This window comes from Pseudophryne corroboree, chromosome 8, assembly GCF_028390025.1.
Source record: "Pseudophryne corroboree isolate aPseCor3 chromosome 8, aPseCor3.hap2, whole genome shotgun sequence".
Classification (NCBI taxonomy): Eukaryota; Metazoa; Chordata; class Amphibia; order Anura; family Myobatrachidae; genus Pseudophryne; species Pseudophryne corroboree.
In genome coordinates, this window is record NC_086451.1 from 398,707,661 (window position 1) to 398,727,062 (window position 19,402).

Sequence of the window (19,402 nt, forward strand, 5' to 3'; positions counted from 1 at the left end):
CCATGACCATTGGCCCTGGGAGCAGCTCCAGCCTGCGCACCCTCCTCCTACTACACCTGAGGGGGGCGCGCACATAGCGCATGCAGAGGGGACTGGTGCACCTGTGGCCGCGTGGAGACATTGCGTGCGCAACATGTCCGCGTTGCTACACCTGAAGGATCAGACGGTGTAGAGAGAGGACACAGCTGCCTCTGTTCCGCAATGTACCAGCACTCCCCTCTGTGTCTAATGACACCATATACCTCTTAATGCCGGTATGTCTATACCACATGCATCCTCATCCCTGTCCTATATATTGTTACACATACAATCACATAGTTATAGGTCCTGCACCCCCCCACCTGCATCCACCGCCCCCCCCTCCACCCGCAGCATCTACATACTCCCTGCCTCATACGCCCCCCCCCCCCCCCCCCCGCACCCGCTACATTCTGTACATCGTGCCCTGCAGGCACCGTTAACGCCGTCGCAAGGGCCTACACCCCCTTCACCATCTGAAGCCCTTTCGTCGTGCAATATTTAACCACTAACAAACCTAGGAATGCAGGTATTACTCATACAAATATTGAACCCCAGCAAGGCGTGCAGGGGTTAAGGGGGCGTAGTCCCTTTCGACGGTGTGAAGAGCACCCGTAGGGCGCGATGAAGCGCCTAGAATATATATATATATATAATGGAAAACAAATGGCAGCAGCAAATTATAGACTTAGAATAATCATGTATTAGCTTATCACACAAAATCCAATGTTTTGGGGCACGTAGCCCCTTTGTCAAGGTGTGAACGATAAAAAATTATTCTTCACATGTCTCTGCGTGTGGCTGCCTTTTTTCATTGTGCATCCATTTATGCAGAGGGCACCTGTGCCAATTTACAGTATCAGAGTTAGTGGAGTGCCAGGCTTCTTCAAGTTATGTATAATTAAAACAACCCTCAATGTTCTCATGAATGAACTGAATAAACTTAAGAATACAATAAAGTTAGCAGCTCTTCCTGTATAATCCTTGCCAGCTGAGCATCTAAAATTTTAATAGGGAAGAACAAAACAAGAAAGCACTGAAAGTGTAGTACGCAAATAATTAAATGATGAATTCAAAAATCCTTTAATGAGCCTAATTCTGAGTTGATCGCAGCAGCAAATTTGTTAGCAGTTGGGCAAAACCATGTGCACTGCAGAAGGGGCAGATATAACATGTGCAGAGAGAGTTAGATTTGGGTGGGGTGTATTCAAACTGAAATCTAAATTGCAATGAAAAAATATAGCAGCCAGTATTTACTATTTACCCTGCACAGAAACAAAATAACCCAACCAAATCTAACTCTCTGCAAATGTTATATCTGCCCCCCCCTGCAGTGCACATGGTTTTGCATAATTGCTAACAAACTTGCTGCTGCGATCAACTCAGAATTACCCCAATATACAGTACAGTATGTGTACTTTAAAAAAATGAGGCTTATCTGATATCTTTCCACTTTAACATCAATCGACCACCTATGGATGAACTGGTCAATAGGGCTTGCTGATATATTCAGACAATTGCAATTAAATCCCAACAGACAGTAGAAAATATCATAGTGTCGTATAGTAAATTTTAATTATTAAAATGAAGGATTACAAATCTGTACCAGTGACATGTGGTGAGGTGAGACAGGTGAGGCAGAGCCTTTTCTGTCATACTAATGTACAATCCAGAGTTTTGACTGTATAAAGTATATGATAAAAATAAAAATAATTTGTTAGAAATATCTACTTTGTATTATTCTAATCATTTGTAAAACTCTGGAGTAATAAGACTATGAAAGGAGGTAGTTCCTCACCTGCCTATCCATTCCGCACATCTCTGATCAAAACTCACCAAATATACTGCTGCACCTGTGTATAATGCCAACATGCACCCTTTGTCTCATATATTGCATGTAAATCTGGCTCTGGTACTAGTTAGTGCCTGATGAGCAATTTACCTGAGCGCACACCCCTCATCTGTACATAATTAAATGAATCAATGTGCATATCATAAGCACATTACTAAGATCCAGGTACAATAATGTTATCCACATCAAAGACTGTACTCAGAAGAGTAGGACCTCCAAGTCCATGCGTCCTTTCTCCACGGGTGATGTATGAATGCTGCACAGGACCACCCAACTCGTTTTATTCATGGAATTTCTTCAGCTCTATGGTTCATGTTGCTTGGAGGACAGGTGTTCATCTAGGGCTTCCCGTAAAGCTTGATTATGCAAATGATCAAAATATGTCCAATTTTTCACACAATCTCTATAACAATAGTCTTCAAAAACATGGCCAACAATTCAAATAAAAAGTGAATAATTATCTATTTATTATTTATTAACAGTTTCTTATATAGTGCAGCATATTTTGTTGCTCTTTACAATTACAGCAACAGTAATAGAACCAACTGGGCAAAAACAGACAGACATAGAGGTAGGAGGGCCCTGCTCACAAGCTTACAATCTATGTGTAAATAGGCATTGATACACAAGGATAAATGCTACCTATTGCATAATGGTCCACCAGATTGCTGGGTTCTTAATGTGTTTTATGATATGATCACCCAGCAATATTGGACAAGGGTCAGGAGGGTGTGAGAGCAAAGAAAGACAAAATATTTGAGGTTATGTGTTACAGAGAGGATGTAATTAGAAAGGGAAGCATTGAAGGTTATGTGGGTGGGTCTGGAATTTGATAGGCTTGTCTGAACATGTGAGTTTTCAGGAAACATTTAAAGGTTTGGAGACTAGAGGTGAGTCTTATTGTGCATGGGAGGGCATTCCACAGAGTGGGTGAAGCCTGGATAAAGTCCTGTAATTTTGAGTGGGAATAAGTAATACGTGTGGATGAGAGACACAGATATTGTGCAGAGCGGAGAGGTCGGGTAGGGAGATATTTTGAGATGAGTGAGGAGATGTATGTTGGTGCAGTTTGGTTAATAGCCTTTTATAATTATAAAATCTAAAGTGGTGATAAGCTAATTTTATTAATGAAGACAGTGCCCAAGTGAAAATTAATAATGAATACAATAATAAGTATAATTATATATAATAAAAATGTGAAAAATGTAGTCCCAATTATCATATTATATGGCTGTAGGGACTGGGACATACAAAACCAATATACAGTATAAATATGATGGTGACCTATATAAGAAACATCCCAAATTTGTGCTCCCTTATGCCCATGGTTGATGTCTCTGTGGTGGTATACAGTAAAGTAACATGGGCATTGGATCACTGCTAAGTCCATCCTAGAATCAGAGTACAGTAATTGCAAACATATATTTAATGTTTTAGTCTATTATAGGAAAGCAATATTTACTTATGATCCTGTATGACTAATATATCAGTCCTTTATAGGATCATAATGTACTAGTGACAATGGCAACAAAAAAAATCACAAATCACCTTTCAATATATTTTCAATTAATTTTTTTTTACACTTTTTCTGTAGTTGTCATGTGTGTGACAATCACAACCCATTTGCTTCATTGAAAATTGGTGTGATAATGATGAACTGTTGCTTTTTATATGAGCAGGTGAGTTTAAATGATTCTTAAACACCATTACATTTGTATGTTGTTCTTGTCATAGCTCGCCAAGATTTACGGAGATGTATTTACTGTTCATCTGGGGACCAGGACCGTGGTTGTCCTACATGGATACAATACAGTAAATGAGGCTTTAGTAGACAAAGCCAATGTTTTCAGCCACAGAGGCAAAGTTCCTGCAGTAGAATTTCTGTTTAAAGATTATGGTAGGTAACGAACCCTTCTAATATCCTATACAGCAACAGCCCAAGGACAGTTGTAACCAAACTTAATGTGATGAAGAAATTTCTGAACTTTTTTTCTGTTCATAGGAATCATTCTTAGTAATGGGGAGCGCTGGAAACAGCTCCGTCGCTTCTCCATCACCACCCTCAGGAATTTTGGAATGGGGAAGAGGAGTATTGAGGAGAGAATCCAGGAGGAGTGCCAATGTCTTGGAGATGAGTTTAGAAAAAAAAAAGGTCAGTTTAAAAATGAATAACTATTTTTTTTTTATATTAGGGTCATCTTATCAAGGTAGAGATAGCTGAAGGTAGAAAAATCTGAACATAAATTAGAGCAAGACATTTTTAAACTGTATTTTTATTCAGGTCTATAATTGTGTGTTTTTATCCTACACTTCATTAGAAAGAGCATGTACAGTATGAGGTGGGTCTAGACTCTATGTGGTTGGAGAATTAATTCAAATTTATTGCTGTTGTCTATTATTTAAACTCCTTAAAGTAGCAATTACTCCGCTTGGCAACTGAAGGACTTTGTAACCACTTCCTAGGTGCACCTTTTGACCCCACTTATCTCATAACTTTGGCTATTTCCAACATCATCTGTTCTGTTGTCTTTGGAGAGCGTTTTGAATACAATGATGAGAAATTTCTTGGTCTTCTCACCATGATGAGAGAATCCATCCGGATAATGAACTCATCCATTGGGCAGGTAAGCAGATATATTTATTTGTCTCTTCTCAACTTGCATGGGGATAATTCATGAATATTAGGCATACTACTGTAGTTGAATAGAACAATATAAAACTGTGGTTAGATGCTGGTGTAATTGAATGAAGCTTTATACAATGCTGTGTTGCCTGCAATGTGAAAAAAGTAAATACTCAATAAAATATAAAGGAGATTAATGGGAAAACTCATTCTGTATACTATATTGCAGAGAAGCTTTTACATATTCATTGAAACTCTTGAATTTCTATAATCTACAGTATAACTGCCATATTTATTTATTTTATTTCTTTTAAGCTGTTCAACTCTTTTGCAAAACTTTTCCATCATCTCCCTGGACCTCATCAAAAAGTGTTGAAAAATATTAAATCTATAAAAGCATTTGTGATGGACAAAGTGAAGGAACATCAGGAGACCTTGGACAAGACGTACCCCAGGGATTTTATAGATTGCTTCCTAATAAAGAAGGAAGAGGGACGTAAGATAGACTCAATCACATCAATGTCAGTCAAAGAGTAATGGCAGAGCTTTGTTATTTTATTTACTAAAAACAAACAGAATTGATCCACTGATCAAGCTATATGGTATAGGTTTAGTTTGTGTCATTTCATCATTTGAGATTTTTTTTTGTTAAGTGAGTTTAAGTGCACCAACATACTTTACTGTGAATTGAACAAGACCAGTACCTAGGACAATGCAAACTTGCTATTCACTGGGACCACAATCCTCGGAGATGCCACTGGCTCCTAATGAATGAATATTCTGCATTCTCATTAATAAAATGGAACAAAATTCCCACAAATTGACTATCGGTAGTCAACAGACACACTACCATCAGATCAATCCAAAAGTAATCTTGTTTTAGGTACTGTTTTAATATCTTTATTTCCTTCTATAGGAAAGGGAAAATCTTAACACAGAGTTCCACTTTGACAATTTATTTGTTACCGTGATGAACCTTTTCTTTGCCGGGACAGAAACTACAAGCATGACTTTGAGACACAGTTTGAGAATCTTACTGAAGTACCCAGACATTCTAGGTAGTTATTATCAGAAGTATTATATATTTATTTTTAAAACATTTTTCTTTTTCTTTAAGATACTTCACTTCCAGGTCATTTAATACCTTATTTTATCAGTCAATGAGCACTGGTGCTGAAGGTGGTACTGTACATGTGTAAACACTTAAATAATTAAGGTTGCAATAGCTACATCCTCAGTCAGTAAAAGATTGATAAGTGAGTTAAAAAAAATTGTTTCCTTAATAAGCAGTAGTGCTGAATGAAGTGTGGGAGTGAACAGTCTTGTCCTTAGCTGGAAGAACGTTTTGTAAGAGAAGAGCATTCTTCTCTAAATTACTAGAAGCAAAATCATTGACATTGGTTGAAGGGAGCTTTAATAAAATGTAAATGTTACCACTAAATATCAATATACATTCGGCATCCCGTGTGCTGGGACATCATACCGAACCCGCTGAAACCCTTTCAACCTTCAAACCACCCCACACCCCCGCAAAAAAAACAAATAGGAAGAGCTTCATTTTTGTTTAATAATTACAGTACACTAAAGAGAAGTGGACAAAAAACTTCCTGTGGTCTGCAAAAATATTTCCACTTATGAAGAATTATTAAAGACTGACTACAAACAGCAATAGTTAGCTGAATTATACAAAAAATGTAACAATTACTTGGAAAAGAGCTTCACTAGGTTTTTTTTGAGAATAGAAGCCTGGAAAGTAATCTAATATTTCATAATTATTCATCTCTCCTCAGCCAAAGTCCAGCAAGAAATTGACCAGGTGATTGGCCAGAACCGCCCTCCCTCTATAGAGGATCGGTACAAAATGCCGTATACAGATGCTGTGATCCATGAGATACAGAGATTTGCAGATATCTCGCCTCTGGGTGCACCCCATGCAGTATCTGAAACCACCATCTTCAGAGGCTACACAATCCCCAAGGTTGGAGAAAATATGTTATTACTATAAAAATTGTATGCAGTTTTTTCAAGTTTCAAATAAGAATGAGTTCACAAAATGCATGCTTATTGCAGGTGTCAACAATGTGTGATATGTTAAAATTCCAACCAGACTGTATTAGGACTTGCTGTATTAGGTGATGGCAATAAATTTGAATATGTCAGTTCAGAGGTTAATGAAAACTCATTAAAGGTTTAGAGGTATATTCAATTGCAGTCGAAAGATGCCGTCTGTTCGAAAGATGAAAATTTTCAACTTTTTTAGGTCGGAAGGGATTCCGACCTATTCAATATACCCCAAAATTATCCAACAAGTCGGATTAGCGGCATTTCCGCGTGCTTCTGTCAGAAACGGGGCCAAAGCCGACACGTTTTGGATCCCTTTCCGACCATCTCAATCTGACTTTAAAAAAAGTCGGTTAGAGATGAGGGAGTTGAGGAGGAGGACACGGGAAGAACCGCGGGTAGACAGGGAGAGCAGCGGGGAGACGAGGGAAAGCAGTGGTTACAGAATCTGTTAGCAGGAGGATCGGGCTCCGCCACCACTCAATGCAGTGTCCACCTGGCTCCAGCAAGTGAGGTCCCGCTTGCTGGAGCCAGGTGGACGCTGCCTTGTGGTCTGGCGGCGGTGCCACATCCTCCTGCTATGGTGCTACACTGCTTTAGCCGCTGCTCTCCACTGTATCACCGCTGCCCTCCCGCATCTCCCCGCGGCTCTCCCCATCTCCTCCTCTCAGCTCCCTCATCTCAATCCGACTTTTTTTAAAGTCGGATTGAGATGGTCCGGAATTTGGCCGTTCAATGATTTGGCCGTTCATTGAATAACCCTTGTCGGATCCATTCCGACAAATGCATGTCGGAATGGATCCGACTTCAACTGAATATACCCCTTATTTGGTTCTGCTACTGTATGTTGTTAGAGAATCTGTAATGATGGCCACATAGGAAATAATGTGGGAGATTTATAAAAGCTTGGAGAGAGTTAAAGTACCAACCAATCAGCTCCTGTCATTTTTAAAATACAGCATGCAAAATGGAAGTTAGGTGCTGATTGTCTGGTACTATACCTCTGTCCACTTTATCCAAACTTTATTAAATCTCCCCCAGTATGACCAGTGTCTTGGTCGGGAATGGCTGCATTTAGCATTCCATAACAAATATAATACAAAGTAAAATTTGTATTATACTGTATGTTGTTAGAGAATCTGTAATGATGGCCACATAGGAAATAATGTGGGAGATTTATAAAAGCTTGGAGAGAGTTAAAGTGCCAACCAATCAGCTCCTGTCATTTTTAAAATACAGCATGCAAAATGGAAGTTAGGTGCTGATTGTCTGGTACTATACCTCTGTCCACTTTATCCAAACTTTGTTAAATCTCCCCCAGTATGACCTGTGTCTTGGTCGGGAATGGCTGCATTTAGCATTCCATAACAAATATCATACAAAGTAAAATTTGTATTATACTGGCCGGACTGCCAGATAGGCAGTCCGGCTCTGTACAATGTACAATAACAAAATGATGTGAATATTTTCAGGCATGAGTATAAATACAGTTAGTCAGGGTGGGATTAATCCTTGGAGGGGGGGCATTTAAGACAGCATGTTTTTTGAACGCATGTATGGTATAAAATTGCATAGCCCGTGCTAAAAAAAAAAAAAAAAAAAAAGACACACACCTAAAAATGCACCAGAACTAAAGTGTAGGAACAATGCATTTATTATGTTCCTCTATTCTTTATTATTATCTCCTTGTAGGGAACCACAGTGTTTCCTCTTCTGACCTCTGTCCTGAAGGATCCCAAACATTTTCGAAACCCAGCGATGTTTGATCCAAGTCACTTTCTAGATAAAAATGGCAGGTTCCAGAAGAATGAAGCTTTTTTGCCATTTTCAACAGGTATGAATAATTTACAGAAGGACATGAGATAAAAATTGAAATTTTTTTTGAAAAATAATAATAATATTAATAATCATCATCATTATTATTATTATTTAAAAAAAACAAGATATTCTGTTGGTATGCATCGTGTCATCAATATTCTCATGCCGGCATTGGAATGTTGGCCTGGTCATAATGTCGACATACTTGTAATATCAACATTGAACTGATCAACCTTCATCATGTTGACACTCATAAAATGTCTACATGTATAGAATGCCGATAAATCATCCCTGTGGTCTAGCGGTCACTTACTCATTCAGCGAGTCTGGTGGCTCCAGCGATGTTTTCCGTGTACAGTGGTAATCTGATGAGAACTTCCGGAAAATCTAGGTGCACTTGCTGCAGGGAGTAAGCCTAACCCAAACCTTCAGCCTAAACCCTAAATAGCTGGTGCATGGAAAATGTCAGCATTTCACATGTCGATATTGAGAACTTGTCAACAATACACAGGTGCCAACATGTTCAATGTCGACATTTGACAATGTTGACATCATATCTGTTGGCATTGTGATGTCTCAATTATGAATATTGCATTGTAAATGTCAACATTTCGACTACATCCCAATCTGACATGCAGATTTAATTTGCCCTTTTAAAATCTATTTTCAAAAATGATGATGCTCTTATATTTCCCATCTCTACAGGGAGGAGGATCTGCCTTGGAGAAGGATTGGCAAAAATGGAGATCTTTATTTTTCTCACCTACATCCTGCAGAATTTCACCCTGAAAACTAATGAGGACCCCTCAGATATTGACTTATCACCTCTGCCAAACAGCAACAGCACTATCCCACGGCCTCATGAAATGAGTTTTATCCCACGATATCAGTACCATCCTGTGATTCAATAAGTTCCACAGTTAATAAAATCTAAATGAATTAATGGCTCTAACTAAAACTTAGAATATATATCATTATAATAATCCCAAACTAATCACAGCTCAATACTAAACAGCTACTTTATCTAAAGCAAGTTCCTTCCTCATTTCCACACTGGCCTGACATGTACAGACCTAGAGATCAGAGCAATGTTTCCAAAGTAATAAAGTACAAGAAAATGTACTCTGTAAACTATGTTCTTATTTTATACTTTCTTGCAGAAATTGACATTACAATAACACTAAATAATTTTTTTTAAGATGGCTGATTTTTACATTTGGAGTTCTAGTTATTACTCATTAATCTTAAATGGTCCTTCAACCAATCAGCATATAACCATAGGCGTTTCTATAATGGGTGCAGTGGGTGCGGAGTACATGGGCACTTGGGTTCAGGGGGGCCCACACCGCACACACTGCACCCGTATTTAATTACTAATCTCTTCGAAGTCCGACGTTGGCTCTGCTAATGATGGAGAAGTCACTAAGAAAATGGTGCAGCAGACATTTTACCAGTGATTTGCGCAGTACAGATTTGTTGTCGGGAACATGGCTGGTGCCATGTTTCCTGAGACCTGTGCATCTGCACTAAAGATTAGTCTCCAGGAATATGGCAGGTGTCATGTTTCTGGAGACCTGCAAATGCGCACACTGAGAGGCAGTGGAGTCTGAGAGGGGGCTAGCAGGTACTCTTTACTTGGGTCCCACTTACCCCCTGTTCCCAGTGTCAGACAGCGGGCAGGCAGGGAGAGAGGACTGACTGCTGCTTCGGCTTCAGCAGCCTCTCACCCTCAGCACAACACATGCTGCTGTGTGAAGGGCTAGGGAGAGAGGCAGCAGCAACAGTCAGCCTCTCTCCTATGTGCAGTGATGTGCGGTGGGTAAGCTCACCTGCCCCTGCTACCCACCAAATCTAAAATAGGTGCCCCCGCCAGCACGTACATGCACACATAGACAATGTTTTTTCTTAGTTTGTAAGGAGGGGGCATAGCCAGTGGGGTAGGTGTGGCCAGGCTCCTCCTTAGAAAATATTAAAATAATAGCTTCTGTGCTGCCGGTTGAGAACAAATGGGCGATGTCGATGAGGAGGAGGGGGTGGTGATGGGTATGATCGCTCACCCCCCGCACATCACACAGGGAGGGAGAGGAGACGTCTTCTGCAGCTGCCTCTCTCCCCAGCACAGCACAGAGCAGCATGTTCCGTGTCCTGAACTGTAGATAGAGACTGCTGCAGCAGCAGCAGTCAATCCTCTCTCTCCCCTCACCCAAGTGCCACAGACTGTCTACAACAGAGATGAGGGGGGGGGCAGTGGGACTCGGTGCCCTCCAACTGGCCCGGGATAAGAGGCCCCCCTCCCACCCTCTCTGTGCCACTGTTTGTAAAAGGAATAACCACCATCCTGCTACATAGCGGATCACTGAAGGCATGATTTCTGTGATACAATTAAATCTGGCTTCATCTGCCATCAATGCACTTGGTTTTAAACAATTAGTTGAGATCAAATTCTATCTCAGTTCGATTATACCAGGCCAACAATTCCTCACCAGAATGTTAACTTAAAAGTTCTTTGCCTCCAAAATGATATTGTAACCACTGTCCACTTAACTATATATATATATATATATATATATATATATATGAGGAGAAGCAGAACTGGCCAAACTAAAGATTACATGACTATGACAGCCCACTGGGTGAGTGTATTGCCTTCAGCAGCAGCAGTATGTAGCAAGTTGCACAATGCGAGCTCATTCACAGGCAGGCTACTCTATGTATCACTGTATTCACTAAGAGGCATACTGGTGTCAATTTGTTGGGAAAATTCAGGGGCGTGATAGCAAAATGTTTTACTCTGCTAATACTCCTCAGGATTTGTCATTTCTGATAACGCAAATAACATTGTATGTTTCACACACACATGAAATTGGTTGTTCAGAACAGGTCCATGTAGAAGATAAGAAGTTGAATGAAAGCGCTGGTATTAAGTTAAAAAATACATTTTTATTTAAATATTTGTATAGTCACACTTTTTTCTATGGCCCTCATTCCGAGTTGATCGGTCGCAAGGCGATTTTAGCAGAGTTACACACGCTAAGCCGCCGCCTACTGGGAGTGAATCTTAGCTTCTTAAAATTGCGACCGATGTATTCGCAATATTGCGATTACTAACTACTTAGCAGTTTCTGAGTAGCTCCAGACTTACTCTGCCTGTGCGATCATTTCAGTGCTTGTCGTTCCTGGTTGACGTCACAAACACACCCAGCGTTCGCCCAGGCACTCCCACCGTTTCCCCGGCCACTCCTGCGTTTTTTCCGGAAACGGTAGCGTTTTCAGCCACACGCCCCTGAAACGCCGTGTTTCCGCCCAGTAACACCCATTTCCTGTCAATCACATTACGATCGCCGGAGCGAAGAAAAAGCCGTGAGTAAAAATACTTTCATCATAGTAAAGTTACTTGGCGCAGTCGCAGTGCGAACATTGCGCATGCGTACTAAGCGGATTTTCACTGCGATGCGATGAAAAATACCGAGCGAACAACTCGGAATGAGGGCCTATATCTTTACTTGTATACAAATATTTCTCAATATGTCACGAGAAAAGCAGTCTTATAATCAAACATAATATAACAACAACAACAACAGTTTTGCCATGACCTGTTAGAACAAAAAAAATAGAAAAAAGACAATAATGAAAAAATAAATAAATATATATATATATATATATATATATATATATATAGTATATCCAATTGTCCGGCACTCCCTCCCGGATAAGCATTATTCTTGCTGCGGTGCCATCTTAAGCTCCTTGGAGCTATTGTAGCATATGCAAATAAGCGGCACTCACCAGGCTTCTTATAAAATTAAAACGGTCCTTTATTAGATCCTACGTTTCGGGGATACCCCCGTCGTCAGGGACAGCATGATCATAATCACATAGTGCCAAAAAACATACATTTATACCCACCCCCAAACGCAATCAAGCAGTCTTACCTGTCCCACCTGGAGGACGCCAGCCTTCTGCATCACGGGTCTTCCCGCCGGTCACACATCCTCGCACGGCCGAACGGAGCCCATGACGTCATCAGGCGGCGCCCTCCGGCGCAGATGGCACACTCTGCGTGGTTGCTATGCAACATACAAACAATCCATGTTAAAAACCAAGTAACAGCAAATGACACTTTAAAATATACAATGTATCCGATTAGTTATATTAACAGTGCCAACAGCAATAACAACTATAATATCACAATCGCCACCACACAAGTACCCACTATTGATGGATCACTGACACCTGAAATAAAATTAAAGAAAGCATTGTAAGCCGAGGCTCTCATTTAACCCCCGAGGTGCTATTGTATCTAAAACAAAAATCCACCTGCATTCCTTTTGAAGCAAAATTTTTGCCCGTTCCCCCCCCCCCCCCCCCCGGATTTTTAAAGGAACGTGGTCTATGATGGTTGCTCTCATACTAGCGATGCTATGTCTGGCTTCAACGCAATGTCTGGCAACAGGCTGATCGCTGCTGCCAGATTCCAAAGCATATCTAATGGCTGTCCTGTGCTGCGCCATACGCTCCTTAAATTGGCGCTGTGTTTTGCCAATATATGCCAACCCACAGGGGCAGGTCAGCATATAAATGACAAATGTAGTGCTACATGTAACAGGGTACTTTATCTCAAATCTCTTCCCTGTATGGGGGTGACAAAATGTATTGCCACCTAACAGGGCTCTGCAGGTCACACACCCTAAGCATCTGTAACAGCCATTTCTCCTACTAAGGAAATTAGATGTGTTCTTCTTATCCATTCCTGTAATGTCAAGCTTGACCAAACGGTCCTTTAAGTTCCTACCTCTGGTGTAACTAGGTAGTAGTTTAGCTTGCTGCAATAAAGGTAAGTCTGTATCACTATTTACCATAGGCCACCACTTTTTGGCCTTTTTGGTAAGGGTGGGACTTTTGTCCGTATATTGACTCACCCAAGGAACTACTTCTGGGACCCTATTTTGATCTCCGCGAGATTGATACTTAAGGGTGTCTGCCCGTGGAATATTCAACACTCTGTTTTTAGTGCTTTCTAATAACTTTCTATCATAGCCTCTTTCTAAAAATGTATTCACCATTTGATCCAAAGCCGAATCAATCATGGTGGGATCTGATGTAATACGCCTGGCCCTCAACATCTGTGAATATGGTAAACTATTACGGAGAGGCAAGGGGTGAAAACTGTCATTCCTTAAGATGGTATTTCTATCGGTGCTCTTAACAAATAGCGCAGTACTCAGACTGTGTTCACCTACTGAGATCTTAACATCCAAGTAATGTACTGATTCCGTATTGATTTCCTATGACAGTTTCACCACACTATCAGACAAATTATGCTCATCCAATATCCTATGGAGATCTACTGTAGTGCCAGACCAAACAATAAACAAGTCATCTATATATCTGACATATAGATGAATATTAGGAAGTAGTATACTATTATTCCAAAATAGTTGTTGTTCAACAGCATACATAAATGCGTTCGCGTACGATGGGGCCACTGAGGACCCCATCGCACAGCCCGCCTTCTGTAAATAAAACCTGCCGTCATGTAAAAAGAAATTTCGAGTCAAAACCATAAATAGTAATTTCAGAAAAAAATCCACAGGTGGTCCTACATAGGAAGGATTATCTACTATGAGCGACCTGACTGCCTCCATACCTGCACCATGTGGTATGCAGGTATAGAGGCTAGCCACGTCCACACTACACAATACCACCGAACCAGGGTTACAACTACATCATCCAATTTCTTCAACAATTATCATGTCTAAGAGCGGCAAAGGTGACGAAGGTACACTTTTAGCAACACTCATATCATGTTTGTCTTGCAAAACTGTATTATCCTCTCAGGATCTGGTTCATTATAGTTTATGTGTAAATTGTTTTGCTTTTCAGCAGAACACAAGGCAGATCCCTGTACAACATCAGGTACAGATGGATCCACCTTGGGCTATGTTTGCACAGAACTTGTCCAGTATAGCTGAACGGATAATTCCTACAGCTTCGGTACCAGGTATAGGGTACTCATACATGCAGCTCCCTACCTACGGTATATCATTTCCCCCAGCAGCTTCTCAAATGAAACAAGCTGATAAACCATGGTAAGTAAATCTTCACCTTCACAGGCTACACATGACGATTCATTGGAAGATGAAAGCTCAGTTTACTCTACTTCAACATATGAAGAGGAGGAAGAAGGTCTCAGCTCAATAGATATAGCTGAATTAATTAGAGCAATGAAGGCCATTCTGTCCTTAGAAGATTCAGCAGAGCCTGTGTTAAAAACCAAGGCACCTGTGTTTAAACGTTCCAAAACAGTTAAGACTGAGTTTCCAGGGTCAGACCAGCTGACAGAAATCATGGAAGAGGCTTGGGTAACACCCAACAAAAAATATAGAATTCACCAAAAAATGGGATTTCAATTATCCTTTTCCAGCCAGGGACTGTTCAAAAAGGGAGGTGGCTCCTAAAGTAGATACGCATGTAATTCAATTAGTGCGAAAATCTATATTACCTTTGCCGTCAACATCTTTAAATGATGTCACAGATAGGAGAGTGGATGGTTTTCTAAAAATCATATTTTCCCTGTCTGGAGCAGTCATAAGGCCGGCCATGGCTTCAGCTTGGAAAGCAAAGGCAGTGGATGCCTGGGCTGATGCTTTGGAAGCTGATTTTTCATCAGCTTCTAGAGAGAAAAAATCTGATATAGCCCATATTAAACAGGCTGCAGTATTCTTGGAAGAAGCTGCATTACATATGGGTACTATTGCTTCTAGGGCATCAGCCTCAACAATAGCTGCTCGCAGAGCAGTTTGGTTGCGTACGTGGAAAGCTGATTCAGAATCTAAGAAGGTTTTGGAATCTTTGCCTTTTTCTGGAAATATTCTGTTTGGTAAAGAATTGACAGACATTCTGGAGGTAGAAGCAGACTCCAAAAAGGTCAAGTTTCCGTCCAAACCTAGGGGTCCAGTTTTCTGGCCCTTTCGGTCTCAAGGAAAACCAAAGGGAAAAAGTGATCATAAATAGCCCCAACACAATAAGTATGGTAAGTCAAAAAAGCATTGGGCTACCACAGGGCCAGCTTCCAAACTAGAAGATAAGCCAACAGCCTAATGGTGCGGGCCTGCCCCTTGGGGACCCCAGGGTAGGCGGCCCAACTTCTTCAGTTTGCACAGATCTGGTGGCAGTCTACAACAGATGCCTGGGTGCAAGAAGCGGTATCTCTAGGTTATGTGTTTCCCTTCAAGAAGCATCATCCTCGAAGGTTCTTCTGCACCAGCCCATCTCGGGTAGATACAAAGGCCAGGGCTTTGCAAGAAGCAGTTCAGAAATTGCTTCAGTCAGGAGTAGTCATTCCAGTACCCTCTGCACAACGGGGGCAGGGTTTTTACTCCAACCTATTTTTTGGTACAGAAGCCAAATGGGTAATTTCGGCCCATTCTCAATCTTAAAATGCTAAACAAATATATTTGGGTACCAAGGTTCCACATGGAGACATTACACTCCATAGTTTTGGCCATGGAGCAAGGGGATTATATGGTATCCCTGGGTATTCAGGATGCTTACCTACATGTTCCTATAGCACTGGCCCATCAGTGTTATCTCAGGTTTGCTATCCTCCAGCAGCATTTCCAGTTCCAGGCCCTACCCTTTGTGTTACCCACAGCCCCCAAAGTATTTACCAAGATTATGGTGGTTATGGCAGCTTATCTCCGCAAACAGGGGATAACAATTTTTCCATACCTCGACGACCTTTTAATCCTGGCACAATCACAGGAATTGCTCCTGTGCCATCTCCAACAGACAATAACATGTCTGCAGAGGCACAGGTGGCTCATAAATTGGGCAAAATAATCTCTGGTGCCGTTACAATGGAAGACTCACTTGGGGGCTGTACTGAATTCAGGTCTGCAAAAAGTATTCTTACCTCGGAACAAGATATCCAAGGTACATTCAAAGATTCAGGACTTGTTTCACAGTCAGAGGGTATCCATTCATGCAGCTGTGCGAGTAATGGGGTTGATGGTGTCAACATTCGACATGGTGGAGTATGCACAATTCCACTCGAGGCCTCTGTAGCGTCTGATTCTGGACAGATGGCTAGGAGTACATCAGATAATAAAGAAAAAGACGATGGTACTTCCAGTAAAGGTAAGGAAGTCATTAGCCTGGTGGCTACAGACATCCCATCTAGACAAAGGGATACCCTTTTGGATATCAAATTGGGAGATCCTGACAACAGATGCCAGACTTCAGGGCTGGGGAGCAGTGTTCGGAAAATTATGGTTCCAGGGACAATGGACCAGTGAAGAAAGTTGCCTGCCGATAAACCTGTTAGAACTTCGGGCCATATACATGGCACTGATTCAGGCAAAGGACATTCTTCAGGAAAAACCAGTCCAGATCCGCTCGGACAATGCGAGGGCAGTAGCGTACCTCAACCATCAAGGAGGAACTCGCAGCCAAAAAGCAATGAAGGAGGTAAGTCACATACTAAAGTGGGCAGAACGCCATCTTTCAGCCTTGTCCGCAGTGTTCGTTCCGGGAGTCCTAAACTGGGAAGCGGACTTTCTTAGTCGACACACCATTCAAGCAAGCGAATCGGCTCTACATCCGGAAGTCTTTCAGACTCTAGTAGACAAATGGAGGTTGCCAGAGATAGATCTCATGGCATCCCGTCTGAACAACAAAGTGCCCGTATACGGGTCAAGAACAAAGGATCCTGGAGCGATCTTTGTGGACACCTTGTCGGTGAAATGAGATTTTCATCTGGCTTATCTGTTTCCTCCGATCACCCTGTTACCCATGGTGGTGAGGAAAATAAAGCAAGCGAAGGGTGCCGTGATTCTAATAGCTCTGGCATGGCCCACAAGGCATAGGTACACAGATGTGCAGAGAATGTCGATGGATGCTCCACTTCTGATGCCTCAACGTCCAGATCTACTGATGCAGGATCCCTGTTATCACAGACATCTGGATCGACTGTCTTTGACGGCGTGGCTCTTGAAACCTCTATCCTAAAGTCAAGAGGATTTTCTAAACAGGTAATTCAAACAATGCTCAGACCAAGGAAACCCTCCTCAGCTCGTATTTATCACAGAATATGGCAGGCCTATATTCATTGGTGCAGTGAAGTAGGTATGGACCCAAAATCGTTTAGAGTTTCCAGGGTCCTCGCATTCCTTCAGGCAGAAATGGATAAAGGTTTGAAGGTGGCTTACTTGAGAGTGCAGGTATCGGCATTGACTGTATGGTTCCAAAAGAAAATTTCCAATATATAGTATGTGCATACTTTTTTTCCAGGGAATGCTGCACATTCAACCTCCCTTTGTACCACCTACAGTACCATGGGACTTATGTTTAGTCCTGAAAGCCCTTCAAATTGCCCCATTTGAACAACTTAACAAGGTGGATCCTAAATGGTTGACAGCAAAAGTACTCTTTCTACTGACTATGGCATCAGCTAGAAGAGTATCAGATTAGGAGCGCTGTCATGTCGTTCCCCATTTCTGATTTTTTATCCAGATAAAGCAGTTCTCAGAACTAGGTCTGGGTATCTTCCGAATGTGGTGTCTAAATTCCACCTTAATGAAGAAATTGTAGTACCGGCTTTTCAGGTATTGGGACTTTCTGCGGGAGATGCTTCGCTGGACGTAGTCCGGGCATTAAGGATCTACGTGGATCATACCAGTGCCATCAGAAAGACAGACTCTCTCTTCATTCTCTACGGATTTCACAAGAGAGGATGGCCTGCTACTGAAGAGTTGCTGGCAAGATGGCTTTGAATGATGATTTCAGAAGCATATTCTCAAGCTGATCTCCCTGTTCCGGCTAATGTCTGTGCTCACTCTACTCGTAAGGTAGGTCCTTCATGGGCAGCACAACATGGTGCTTCAGCAGAACAGATATGTAAGGCAGCCACATGGTCTTCCATTAACACATTCATTAGATATTGGTGGTCATTTCGGGTTGTTCGCTCGTTGCCGATTTTCGCTATGCTGCGATTTGTTGCTAAATGTGCATGCGCATGGTACGCAGCGCGCATGCGCTAAGTAATTAGTTATTTAACACAAAACTTAGTAGACTTGCTGGTGTTCGTACGACGCTTTTCAGTCGCACTGCTGATCGGTAAATGATTGACAGGAAAGGGCGTTTCTGGGAGGTAACTGAGCATTTTCCGGGAGTGTGCTAAAAAACCCAGGCGTGTCAGGGAAAAACGCGGGAGTGTCTGGAGAAACGGGAGAGTGGCTGGCCGAACGCAGGGCGTGTTTGTGATGTCAAAACAGAAACTAAACGGACTGAGCTGATCGCAATCTAGGAGTAGGTCTGGAGCTACTCAGAAACTGCAAAGAATTACTTAGTAGCAGTTTTGCTAATCTTTTGTTCGCTATTCTGCTAAGCTAAGATACACTCCCAGAGGGCGGCGGCCTAGCGTGTGCAATGCTGCTAAAAGCAGCTAGCGAGCGAACAACTCGGAATGAGGGCCATTATGCCTTGGATGCTTTTGCCTCTCATGATGCTGAATTTGGGTGTAAGGTTCTCCTGTCCAATCAGGAGCGTCCCCACCATTAAATTGCTTTGGGAAATCCCATTGTTATCCTGTGGATAACCTGTGGACCCTGCCGGAGAAATATACATTATGGTAAGAACTGACCTTTGATAACCATATTTCTCCTAAGTCCACAGGTTCCACAGGGATCCCACCCTGACACACCTGATTTGAGGATCCTTCTACTCACTAACCTCTTCCTTCTTGTATGGAAGGGTGTGCATGTGTGTTCTTCTCGCCTGATTAGGGCTCTACATGATGCTCCTGCCTTGTGTTTTGGAATACAACTGATTTGCCTGTGCCATTGGGTGGGATATATGGACGGGCACGTTGCATCCTGGGAGGCCAGAAAGCTTTTGATCGTTTGGTGCCAATCTGCTGTCGCTCCATCATATCCCATTGTTATCCTATGGAACCTGTGGACTTAGGAGAAATACCGTTATCAACGGTAAGTTCTTACCATAATGTATATTTGTTGCACCATGAACAGGGG

General features: G+C 41.8%; 1 protein-coding gene across 3 annotated transcripts in view; it reads left to right on the plus strand.

Moving 5' to 3' along the window:
* The window catches only part of LOC134949281 (cytochrome P450 2C23-like), a 33,789-nt gene extending 24,295 nt beyond the window's left edge, over positions 1 to 9,494 (plus strand). For 2 of the 3 annotated variants that reach the window (XM_063937777.1, XM_063937778.1), the window contains exons 3-10: positions 3,605 to 3,767; positions 3,873 to 4,022; positions 4,334 to 4,494; positions 4,809 to 4,983; positions 5,408 to 5,551; positions 6,284 to 6,471; positions 8,247 to 8,388; positions 9,078 to 9,494. In XM_063937777.1, coding sequence (XP_063793847.1) covers positions 3,605 to 3,767; positions 3,873 to 4,022; positions 4,334 to 4,494; positions 4,809 to 4,983; positions 5,408 to 5,551; positions 6,284 to 6,471; positions 8,247 to 8,388; positions 9,078 to 9,283 — 1,329 coding nt within the window. In that variant the 3' untranslated portion in view covers positions 9,284 to 9,494. Of the gene's footprint in view, positions 1 to 3,604; positions 3,768 to 3,872; positions 4,023 to 4,333; positions 4,495 to 4,808; positions 5,019 to 5,407; positions 5,552 to 6,283; positions 6,472 to 8,246; positions 8,389 to 9,077 lie in introns of all 3 variants that reach the window. The other variant, XM_063937779.1, reaches the window with a different exon arrangement.
* Positions 9,495 to 19,402: the final 9,908 nt, after the last annotated feature.